Source organism: Mesoplodon bidens (assembly GCF_964165515.1).
Source record: "Mesoplodon bidens genome assembly, chromosome: 1".
NCBI classification, from domain to species: Eukaryota; Metazoa; Chordata; class Mammalia; order Artiodactyla; family Ziphiidae; genus Mesoplodon; species Mesoplodon bidens.
The window spans coordinates 70,870,216-70,883,372 of NC_138176.1; the positions used below are offsets into that span (position 1 = coordinate 70,870,216).

Sequence of the window (13,157 nt, forward strand, 5' to 3'; positions counted from 1 at the left end):
CCTTAAATGTTCATCAGTGAATAAATGGATTACAAATGGTAGATACATATACATATATATAGTACTATATATAGTATATATATGTATATATAATGAAATATTATTCAGCCATAGAAAAGGAGGAAAATCTTGACATTTGCTACAACATAGATGGACCGACCTTGAGGGCACTATGCTAAGAGAAATAAGTCAGACAGAGAAAGACAAATACCATATAATCTCTCTTATATGTGGAATTAAAAAAAAATACAATCAAGTTCATGGATGTAGAGAACAGACTGACAGTTGCCAGAGGCAGAGGGTAAGAGGGTGGGTAAATGGGTGAAGGGAGTCAAAAGGTTCAAACTTCCAGTTACAAAATAAGTCATGAGGAGGTAATATACAGCATGGTGACTATAGTTAGGAACACTGTATTGCATATTTGAAAATAGGCTAAGAGTAGATCTTAAAAGCTCTCAATTAAAAAAAAAATTTTTTAACCATGAATGATAGACTTACTGTGGTGATCATTTTGCAATATTTACAAATATCAAATCATTATGTTATGCACTTGAAACTGTTATATGTCAAATGTACTTCAATTTTTAAAAAGGCCAAATTAGACATTTTCAGACAAATAAAAGCTGAGAGAATTAATTACTAGCACAATTACACAACAAGAAACATTTAAGGAAGTTTTTTAGGCTGAAGGGAAAGAATCCCACATGGAAGCCCAGATTGCCAGAAAGAAATGTAGAGAACTAGAGAATGTAAACATGTGAACAAATATAAGGGAATTTTTTTTAAGCTTAAAGACTTTTGGTTTTTTAAAACAAAAATAATAAGAATGTAGAAGTAAAATATATGATAAATCTAGCACAAGGGCAGAAGAGGGATAAATAAAGTCATACTGTTGCAAGACTTTTCTATGTTACCTTGATATGAGCGATGGCTTTCAACAAATGTATACATTTGTCTACATTCATTGAGCTGTGTACACTTAAGATCTGTGCACTTTGTGGTATGTTGACTATAATTCAATAAAGTACTGTTAACAACAAAAATTTTAGGAGATGATGGAGAGTTTGGAAGAAAAACAGGAGTATGATACAACAAACAGTGTAAGCACCTCCTGCCCCCAAATTTTGGCAGTGGACAAAGCTGCTATAAACATTTGTGTGCAGGTTTTTGTGGGCACAAATTTTTAGCCCATTTGTGTAAATAATACCAAGGAGAGTGACTACTGAATCATATGGTTAGAGTACACTTAGTTTTGTAAGAAACTGCCAAACTGTCTTCCAAATTGGCTGTACTATTTTGTATTCTTAGCAGCAATGAATGAGTTCCTGTTGCTCCATATCCTCACCAGCATCTGGTGTCAGTGTTTGGGACTTCTGGCCATTCTAATGGATATGCAGTGGTACTTTGTTGTTTTAATTTGCAATTCCCTAATGACATATGATGTTGAGAACATTTTTATATGCTTATTTGCCATCTGTATATTTTCTTCAGTGAGGTGCCTTTTAAGGTCTTTTGCCCATTTTTAATCAGGTTGCCTGTTTTCTTATTGTTGAGTTCTAAAAGTTCTTGGTATATTTTGTATAGTTCTTTATCAATTGTGTGTTTTGTAAATAGTTTCTCCCAGTTTGTGGCTTGTGTGCTCATTCTCTTGACACTGTCTTTCACAGAGTGGAAGTTTTTAATGTTAAATAAGTTCAGCTAATCAATTATTTCTTTCATGGATTGTGCCTTTCCTGTTTTGTTTTGTTTTTAAGTAATCACCATAACTAAGGTCATCTAGATTTTCTCCTATGTTAACTTCTATGAGTTTCACAGTTTTGCATTTTACACTTAGGTCTATGTCCCACTTTGAGTTAATTTTTATGAAGGGCATAAGGTCTGATCTAGATTAATTTGTTTTGCATGTGTATATCCGGTAGATCTAGCACCAGACTACCTTTCTTCCATTGGGTTGCCTTTGCTCCTTTGTCAAAGGTCAGCTGACTATGTTTATGTGTATCTATTTCTGAGCTCTCTATTCTGTTCCACTAATATATTTACATCCTGTTCACCAAATTATACTCTCTTGATTATTATAGGTTTATAGTTAGTCTTGTAGGGGAGTAGTGTCAGTTCTTCAAGTTTTAATTTTTCTCCTTCAATATTGTGTTAGTTATTCTTTTTCTTTTGTGATATCTATATAAACTTTAGAATGAATTTGTCAACACCATGAAACAACATGTGGGGATTTTATTTGGAGTTGCATTGAATCTATAGATCAAGTTGAGATGAACTAATTTCTTGACAATATTGAGTCTTCCATGAACGTGTAAAATCTATACATTTATTTAGTTTTTAAATTTCTTTCTTCAGAATTTTGCAGTTTTCCTCATGTAGATATTGTACATATTTTGTTAGATTTATATGAAGGTATTTCATTTTGGGAGTACTAGTGTAAATGGTGATACATTTTTCATTTCAAATTCCATTTGTTCATTGTTGGTAAAAAGGAAAGAAAACCTGACTTTTGTATACTAACCTTGTATCCTGCAACCTTATTATACTCACTTTTTAGTTATTGCAGGAGATTTTTTTCCCCTAGATTCTTTGGATTTTTTACATAGACAATCATGTCATCTGTGAACAAAGGCAGTTTTATTTCTTCTTTCCCAGTCTGTATGCCTTTTATACCCTTTTCTTGTCTTACTATATTAGCTAGGACTTCCAGTACAATATTGAAAAGGAATGGTGAGAGAGGGCATCATTTTCTTGTTCCTGATCTTACTGGGAAAGCTATTTCCTCACAATTAAGTATGATGGCAACTATAGATTTTTAATTGATGTTCTTTGTCAAGTTGACAAAGAACTTGTAATTTGCTGAAGTTTTTATCATGAATGAGTATTGGATTTTGTCAAATGCTTTTCCTGCATCTATTGATATAATCATGTGATTTTTCTTCTTTAGCTTGTTGATGTGATGGATTACATTAATTCATTTTCAAATGTGAACCAACCAAGGATAAATCCCACAAGGTTGTAAAGTATACTTCTTTTTATATGTTGTTGAGTTCTATTTGCTAATATAGAGAATTACAACAAATTGAGAATTTCTGCATCTATGTTCATCAGAGATATTGGTTTTTTTCCCCTTCTAATGTCTTTAGTTTTGGTATGAGAGTAATACTAGACTCATAAAATGAGTTGGCAAGCTTACCTCTGCTTCTATCTTCTGGAAGAGATTGTAGAAAATTGGTATAATTTCTTTCTTAAATAGTTAGTAGAATTCATAAGTGAAATCATCTGAGTCTGATACTTTCTGTTTTGGAAGGTTATTAATGGTTGATTCAATCTGTTTTACTGGTATAGTCTTATTCAGGTTATCTATTTCTTCTTGTGTGCCTTTTGGTAGATTGGGTCTTTCAAGGAATTGGTCCACTTCGTCTAAATTATCAGATTTGTGGAACTAGAGTTGTTTATGATGTTCCTTTATTATCATTTTAATGCCCATGGAATCTGTAGTGATGTTCCCTCTCTCATTTCTGATATTAGTGATTTATGTTTTCTTTTTTCTTAGTTAGCCTAGCTGGAGGCAATCAATTTTACTGATCTTTTCAAAGAACAAGCTTTGGTTTCATTGATTTTCTCTATTTCTTGTTTTCAATTTTATTGATATCTGCTCTAATTTTTATTATTTCTTTTCCTTTGCTTACTTTGAATTTATTTTACTTCTTTTTCTAGTTTCCTAAGGTGGAAGCTTAGATAACTGATTTTATACCTTTCTTCTTTTCTAAAATATGTATTCAATGTTATAATTTTCCCTCTAAGTGCTGCTTTCAGTGTATCTCACAAACTTTGATAGCTTGTATTTTCATTTTCATTTGATTCAAAATGTTTAAAAGTGTCTCTTGAGGTTTCTTTTTTGACCCATGTGTTATTTACAAGTATATTGTTTAATCTCCAAGTATTTTTTGGTTTTCTAGCTGCCTTTCTGTTAATAAATTATACTTTTAAGTCCATTGTGGTCTGAAAGTTTATGTTGACAAATCCCCAAGATCAGATTCTTTCCTCAGCTGTGCATAGTCTCCTAATGAACCCATTGAAGGCATTCATTTCTGTTACAGTGTTTTTGATTTCTAGCATTTCCATCTCTCTGTTTACATTACCCATCTGTTCTTACATGTTGTCTACCTTTCCACTGGAGTCTTTAGTATATTAGCCAGAGCTGTTTTAAATTCATGGTCTGATAATTCCAACTCCCTTGCCATATCTGGGTCTGGTTCTGATGCTTTCTCTGTCTCTTCAAAATGTGTTTTGTGCCTTTTAATACATTTTATATATTTTTGTTTAAAGGGGAACATGATGTTCTGGTAAAAGGACCTATGGTAGTGTGACGGTAAGTTGTAGGGGGAGAAGAAGAGTTCTATAGTCCTATGGTTAGGCCTCAGTCTTTTAGTGAGCCTGTGTGCCCTGGGCTGTAAATTTCACAACTTCTTTTCAGGGTTTCTTTTTCTTTTTTCTTTTTTCACCCCCTTAGGTTGTATGGTATGGCTAGAGAGGGCTGGAGTTGGGTATTTCTCTTCTCCTTAGTTGGTTAGGCTAATAAAGTCCTCAAAGGTTATATTCTGATAAAACAGTTTCTCTTGAGGGCAGGTTTTATTAAGAACAGGATCTCTGGTGTATTTCACAGTGGTTACCATTTCTCTCTCCCTGACAGATGGCTCTTGGAGGTACAACTCACAGAAGGATGTCCCCCAACACCATGACTGGGCTCTTCCTATAGTTTTTAACTCTCAGACTTGCCCACACTGAGCTTCCAGCTAATTGACAAATCTTCTACCCTCACTACTGGTTCCCACAGAGGTTTCTGCTCTAACTTATGATCCTTTGTATCAACCTGTCTCTAATTTGGGGGGTGGTAATTTGCCCTGTGACCTCACTTCTTTGATGGAACTAAGGAGAGTTGGTGATTTTTCAGTTTGTTCAGCTCTTTATTTGTTGTAAGGATGGAGTGATGATGCTGGACCAGAAACTGGAATTGCCTGGGATATAATTTTTGAGCTCTAACCTTCCAAGACTGCTTACTTTATGAAACTAGTGGTAAGACTTTAATGCAGAAATTTGCTTCCAAGATTATTTGAAAATCTTAGTTGGATGTATAATAAAGCTTCCCTTTCATTTATTTAAAGGAAAAATAACTTAATGGAAATAAGTTAGTACCTTTATTCAAAGTAAACTAAAAAGAAACAAAAAAGGAGTAATAGCCTAAAACCTAAACTTATTGCCCTAGAGTATCCATTTCTTTGCATTTAGGGAAGCCAACCTCCAAGTAAGATATAAACAGTGTGATTAAAAGTGATGAGACTGGGCTTCCCTGGTGGCGCAGTGGTTGAGAGTCCGCCTGCCGATGCAGGGGACACGGGTTCGTGCCCCGGTCTGGGAGGATCCCACATGCCACGGAGCAGCTTGGCCCATGAGCCATGGCCGTTGAGCCTGCGTGTCCGGAGCCTGTGCTCCGCAACGGGAGAGGCCACAACAGTGAGAGGCCCACATACCACAAAAAAAAAAAAAAAAAAAAAAAAAAAAAAGTGATGAGACTGATTTCTACATGTGGTTGAAAGTTTAGATTTCTTATTTAATTTAACCTGTGTACACTGCAGGATTGCTGAATTAAACATGACTTGTTGACAAACTGCAGCTCTATTTCTTTGTATTATCCAGAGTATGCACTCTTTTAAGAGTTTGTTTATTTTGAAAATAGGGTGTGTATGTGAGAGGGAGAGAGACAGAGAGATAGATTGAAAAAGAGAGTACAAGAATATAGACCCTCAAGATAGAAACATGAAGCTCCTTTTCCTATGAATTTCTCTAAATTCGCAAAATCAAAAATGAAGGAAAACAAAGGGGGAAACCAGTTACAAGTATCAAAGTTTGTTGTTATAAAACTCCTCAAATAGTTCCTGAGCAAACCACAGTCCTCAACCTCAATGGATAATCTTTGGTGACCAATACATTTCCCTCTCTTCCACATGCACCGGCCCTACTTCTAACAACTGCTGTATAGAAACTGCCCCCTAAATAAGGTCATGGGGATGTGTATGTGAGACCTATGTGCAGAAGTTATATTTACAAAGGAGTCCAGTCACTTACATTGGCAGATGTTCAAGTTTACTTTAGATTCAGGGCCTTAAAAATACTGATTTTAATTAAAAAGCAACTTTTGCTAAATGAATTTACTACATCAATTAATAAAATTTTCAGTTTAAAGTTAGCAAGCAGCAAAGAAAAACAATGTAAACTTTAAATACTAATCCTTCATCATGTTTTAATCTAATTTTTGTTCTCTGTGAGATCTGTACTTCTAGAGGTCATTCTCACTCTCAAGTTTAATCATATAGAAATCTAGGGGAAAAAAACCTTCTATAAATATTTGGTGACAATGAGATGCTTTAAAATTTTAGTGGGAAAGCAAGTTCTACACAACTCTTTAAGACAGCATAAAATTTGGGGCTTAATTTAAATAAGAACCTTAATATTGGCAGAAGTATAATGTTCCTTCTAGCTACTTAAAACTAAATGTCAAAAGTAGGTTTTAAATAAAAATCTTTCTATCACTTCTGTTTCTAATTTCCAAAATTTAACATAAAAAGTCATGAAAAACATTAAAATATAGATCTGTTAAGCAATTATTATTTTTGACAGATTTAAGGAACTATTTCTTCTTTGTCCACATATTGCTTGTAAATAGGGCTGCTCATCTGATCTAGAGTGTATAGATTAAGCAGTGTTTTTGTTGGCTTGTATTTTAATACTTATCAAATATATTTCTCATTTTCTATCCATTTACATATCTTATTTCACATACCATTTGTAATAGTTTTATTCAGCACTCCTTGTGGAGGACAAGAACACTTCTTTTCCATCTGTGGTTTTGTTTCCTCTGTTTTTGACAAGACAGTTTCCTTAGTTTCTTCATGTTCATTAGTATCACTAGCTTTGAGGATCTGAAGGAAAAACAAGAGTCTTTTAAGAAATATACTTGTACAATTTTATGAATGTAAAAGACAATAAAATTTCATAATTAAATTCATATTATTACTGTGAACATGGAGAATTATACATACCAAATAATATTCATGCTCTATATCAATAGGTATTTGGGGAGGTAACAACAGTGTATTTTGTAGGGCACCTTGATTTAGCCTTTTGTAGACCTGCCTCCCTGCCATATTCAGTTGTGATTTATGTATACTGAATAAGTGCGCCTATAGTGCAGGCAGAATAATTAAAACTGTCCCTACTTAGTCTAACTCCCAAAGATCATTCAACAAAACTTTTGTAGAATTAAAATGGAACTAAATTGGAAAGGAGGTGAAATATAATTTAACTTGGATTCATTTCATTTGAAAAATTATATAACAAAGAAAAATGAGAAAAAAACAGATCAAGCTTTCAGAAATTCAAGGTTCATGCTTTTTCCACTACTATTTATAGATAACATATTTAGATGGTTTATGGGTATACCTCAATCTTCCAGTATTTAATGGTAGTTAGTCTAATAATGAAACTGCTGATTTAGGGGGAAAAAAGACACCCTTAGTTTGTGAGAATATTGAAAGGCTTCTCCCAAGGTAAAAACCAAACCAAAGGGCTTCCCTGGTGGCGCAGTGGTTGAGAGTCTGCCTGCCAATGCAGGGGACACGGGTTCAAGCCCTGGTCTGGGAAGATCCCACATGCCGCAGAGCAACTGGGCCCGTGAGCCACAACTACTGAGCCTGCGCATCTGGAGCCTGTGCTCCGCAACAAGAGAGGCCGTGACAGTGAGAGGCCCGCGCACTGCGATGAAGAGTGGCCCCCGCTTGCCGCAACTGGAGAGAGCCCTCGCACAGAAACGAAGACCCAACACAGCCAAAAATAAAATAAATAAATAAATAAATTTATTAAAAAAAAAAAAAAAACAAAAAAACAAAAGATTAAAAAGAAACAGAACAGAATAGTTAACCATGGAATAGCGATATTCAAACATCCTTGCTGTTATCATGATGTATGTGTGTGTGCGCACATGCATGTACGTGTGTGGACATGCAGGCCAACGCTTTGAGTGTATTGATAATATTTTTGAGTGCAGTGGAGAGAGAACATCCCATTGTCACAAGAAATGGTAACAAAGGCTAGAGAGCTTGGATAGATTAAGGAAAGGAAGAGGAAGCATTTAATGACTAGGGAGACAGAGGCGCCATAGCAGCTGGTGTAAACGAATTATGTAGCTCTTTAAAATCAAAGTTCTGTAAACTGGATCATGATTAATCTTTTGGAGTTCTGATATAGAGACCTTTTTCTGGAAAGTCTGTCACTATACAAAAGGTCCAGGGTAAAGACACAAAGGTGAGTTTTGATTAGGGTGGGTGAAAGGTCATATACAATAAAACCATATTATTTTAAGTTTTATTATTTCAGAATTTATAATAAATTTACATAGAGTAAGATGAAGTCTTTACAGATAAAGTAATTAGAATCAATGGTGAATATTTTAAACATTTTTTAAAAAGGACTTTTTTGGACCCTAAGAACTGTAGAAACCTCTATTTAAAAAATAAACAATTTAGGGGCTTCCCTGGTGGCGCAGTGCTTGGGAGTCCACCTGCCGATGCAGGGGGCGCGGGTTCGTGCCTCGGTCCGGAAGGATCCCGCATGCCGCGGAGCGGCTGGGTCCGTGAACCGTGGCCACTGGGCCTGCGCGTCCGGAGCCTGTGCTCCGCAGCGGGAGAGGCCGCAGCGGGAGAGGCCACAGCAGTGAGAGGCCCGCGTACCGCAAAAAAAAAAAAAAAAAAAAAAAAAGAGAGGAACAAAATAAAAATAAACAATTTATAATTCTAATTATGAGCGATTAATATTTAGTAAAACTAGGTCAACAAAAGGTCTAATGACTTACTCTACATACTTGCAAAAATAAAAACCTGGGTCTCCTTTGAATGTACAGCACAACATTTTAATTAATTTAGATTTTTCTTTACCTCTTATACTCTAAACTACTAACTTTATTCTGGACATGGCAAGAAATAGTAAGCCAAATTTTCATTATTCCTAAAATCTGCCTCTTTGGTTCCAAAATAATCTATAGTCGCCCCTTCCATGTTTTCATTCCTTTTGCCCATTTCTTGGGCCATATTAAAACTAGCTATTTTAAAATAATCACTTTTTTTTTTAGCATGAATCATTTATTTTTTAAATACCCAGATAACACATGATCATGTTAGAAAAACAAAAAATATAGATAAGCAGGAAAAAATAAAGTCATTCCAAATCCCACTATTCAGAGTTAACCATTGCTAACATATTGATATATATTTATCTAGAAATGTGTGCATGTATGTAAAAGAGAGAGGCAGACTGAGAAAGGGAGAGAGAGTATGTGTGTTATTTATTAATAAAAATGTAAATATACTAGTGTTCCATAACCTGCTTTTTTACTTAACAATATGTTATGGATATCTTTCACATTCAATAAGTATAGGGCTATGAATTCATTATCTATGGTTTCATAGTATAAAATGACCACTTCTCACTTTTAAACCAAACATATAAAAAAATCTATTAAGTAAACTTTAAAAACAAATTTTAGCATCTGATTGTTTTCATGTCATATGTTACAATATAGTTTTAATTTTTTACCTGAGGAGTTGTAGATGATTGGATGTTTTTATCCTCCAAATGTTCATTTTTTGGATCTGTGGTGTACATACTAATGTTTAAAAGTAATTTGAAAGAAAGAAACAAAAAAGGACTATAAGTCCATCTGAAAACAAACACGGTTAGGTGGGATTAATTTTTAAATAATTTTTTAGCATAAAGTTTCACCACAGTCAAGTCAGATATCTTTATAGTAAAAACAGTCCAAATATTCATTTTAAAGTTATTAACCAAAGTCATGTGCATAAATTTTAAAAATCATTATCACAAAACAATTTAATACTTCTCAGTAGTTCATACTCCTGGGCCATATCCCAAAAGCATATATCAGAAAACTTCGTTCTTTATTTCATGCACTGAATTAATATGTTTGAGCTAATTTCCATCATTGATTTACTCTAGTCAGTCAACTCCTGCATAAGAGACTTCAAAAAAATTTTAAATGAAATGCGATCAACTACATTAAAACTACATCTATAAGCATGCTGTCTTTATACATGGTCCATTAGAAAGGTCTGTGGGTTCAACACTTAAGTAAAATAAAATAGGTTTTATTTTGAATAAGAATGAACTAGGAAAAAACAGTGAACTAGAACCATATCAAGAGGAGAATTAGTTCTGGAAACATTTATTTTAAAATATCTGTTGTTTCTACCTTCTCTGTGATCTTTGCTGCCTTTGAGTAGAGGGAGAGTATCTTTGCCTTAAAAATATCTTTCAATTCTTGAGTTACTGTTGAGGACAAAATTAAAGATTTCAAGTTTTAATTTTTAAGTACTTGATAATAATGTGCTTCAAGTATCTATATTTTTTTAAAAGACAAGCAATTTTAATAATGAAAGTTTTTAATGAAAAGGTACATTAACAGCTGAGTACCTACCATATGCTGGGTGCTTACATATATTGTCTCACTTTATGAAGTAAAATATTAGTGTGTAAAATCCTATAAGGAATCATAACTGAATTTATGATATTAAAACAGAAAATAACATTTATTTTTTTTTAATTTGATGAAAAAATTAGACCTCTAAGTCCTTTTAAAGTAAAACTCCATTTTTGTTAAAGGAAATATCAGAATTATTAGAATGACTACCTGTTAGCTGTTAGACCAGAAGCTAAGTGTTAGTAAGCCCTATGAACAAGGAATGTGGGTGAATCACGTAAGCTGTGTCAGGTTCTGAAGGGATAGGCTGAGGGTTAGCACCATGAAAACATCTGAACTCCAGTACACAAGAGTCAGGGCACAAAGTTCACCCACTCAGTAAGTTCTGAATGCCTACTCTTCTGGACTCTGAAGATAAAAGCAGCAAAACAAAACGGGAATATACGTTTCTACTCTCATGGAGCTTATATTCTTGTAGGGGGGAAGGGAAAGACAATAAACAATATTTTCAGACTGCAATTAAATACTGAAGAAAATAAACCAGCATGATGTCACAGTGGTCAAGGGGACCTTTCAACTGCGACTTGAATGAGGACAAATTGTGAGTCATAACTAGGCAGATGGACTAGGATCATGCAAACATAACATCAAGAATCATACAAGGAGGGCTTCCCTGGTGGCGCAGTGGTTGGGAGTCCGCCTGCCGATGCAGGCGACACGGGTTTGTGTCCCGGTCCGGGAAGATCCCACATGCTGCAGAGCGGCTGGGCCCGTGAGCCATGGCCACTGAGCCTGTGCTTCCGGAGCCTGTGCTCCGCAACGGGAGAGGCCACAACAGTGAGAGGCCCGCGTACCACAAAAAAAAAAAAAAAAAAAAAAAAAAAGAATCATACAAGGAGAGACATCAAGAAACCAGGCAGCATATTTTAAAATCTGCAACTATGTCATGATTAGGATGGCAGGACTTGGGATCCAGGGGAGCAAACAGTGCATTAGAGCTTGAAAACCTAGATAAGGGGTCTGAATAATAAATTTAATAGGTTAGGAGCTATAAGAGAAGCTTGATACTGTGTCAAGCAATATTTGTGCCTGGCAATTACTCAAAACTCTCTTTACATATTTGCCAAAAGTGGAATTGGTAGGTGGTATGCATAGTAACTAAAAGCAAGAACTTTGAAGCTGAGATAGAAGTGATTTATTTCCCTAGGCCTCAATTTCCTTATCTGTAAAATAATGATATAATATTGCTTAATTTATTGGTTATTGTGAGGATTAAATGATATAATAACAGCTGACACAACTTGGACTGTTAAACACTTAACAGGAATTATCTCATTCGATTCTCACACTCTATGAATTATTTACTATTATTATCCTTATTTTACAGATGTTGAAACTGAGACCCAGGAATTTTAAGTAATTTTCCCAAAGTCACATAGCTGGCAAGTAGCATAGTTGGAATTTGAACCAAATACTCTTTAGTATTATTCAAATCCTTATTAACCTTGGCATCATCTGTCTTTTTCCCTTTAGTTATTCTGGTGATACTGCATTATGGATTTAAGTTGCATTTTCTTGATGACTAATATATTTCATATATTTACTGGCCATTTAAATATCCTTTTTAGTAAAGTATCTGTTTAACTCTCTTGCTCATTAAAAAAAATGTATTGCCTGTATTGTTCTAATTGATTTGTTGGGAGTTCTTTATGTATTCTAGAATGGATCTTTTCTTGAATATATAAATAGCCAATATCATCTCCTACTCTGTGGCTTGCATTTTCACTCTGATGATGTCTTTGAATGAACAGAAGTTTTTACTTTAATTTAGTCCAATTTGTTCTCATCTTCCTTTATGGCTGGAGTTTTTATTGTTTTAGAAATCTTTGCCAACCCTGAGATCATAAAGATATCTCTTTACATATTCTTCTGGAAGCATTAGTGTTTTGCCTTTTACATTTAAGTCTATGATCCATCTGGAATTGATTTTTATGTATAGTGTGAGAAAAAGATAAAAATTGATTTTTTTCCCATACGATATCTGATTGACTCAGAACCATTAATTTAAAAAGACCATCCTTTACCCATTGCACTTCAGGGTCACCTTTGTTGTAAATAAGGTGACCACATATATGTGAGTTTATTTTTGGATTCTGTTCTGGTCCACTGGCCTATTTTTCTATCCTTATGCCAACACTACATTAGTGCTTATATAATAGGTGTTGATAGAGTTGGACTGACGCTTTGGCTTTTTGTATTTCCATATGAATTTTAGAATCAAGTTGTCAATTCACAAATACACACACACACACACACACACACAAAACCTGCTGGAATTTTGTATGAAATTGTACTGAATCTACAGATCAATTTGGGGAGAACTTGATATCTTAACAGTATGTCAATCCTTGAACATTGTATATCCTTCCACTTATTTAGATTTTCTTTATTTTAATAATGTTTTGTAGACCTCTAAATTGAAGTTAGAGGTCTTGCACATCTTTCATTAGGCTTATTTCTAGGCATTGATGCTTTTTTGGATGTTACCAAAATAGTATCATTTAAAAAATTCATTATTTGTTTTTGCTGATATACAGAAATACAAGTA

At 34.3% G+C, this 13,157-nt stretch overlaps 1 protein-coding gene across 1 annotated transcript in view; it reads right to left on the reverse strand.

The window, feature by feature from the left end:
• The window catches only part of SLC9B1 (solute carrier family 9 member B1), a gene marked incomplete at its 5' end in the record, with an annotated part of 42,769 nt that extends 33,052 nt beyond the window's left edge, over positions 1-9,717 (reverse strand). The window contains 2 exons of the mRNA XM_081240646.1: positions 6,842-6,980; positions 9,649-9,717. Coding sequence (XP_081096772.1) covers positions 6,842-6,980; positions 9,649-9,717 — 208 coding nt within the window. The remainder of the gene's footprint in view (positions 1-6,841; positions 6,981-9,648) is intronic.
• Between the last annotated feature and the right edge of the window lie 3,440 nt (positions 9,718-13,157).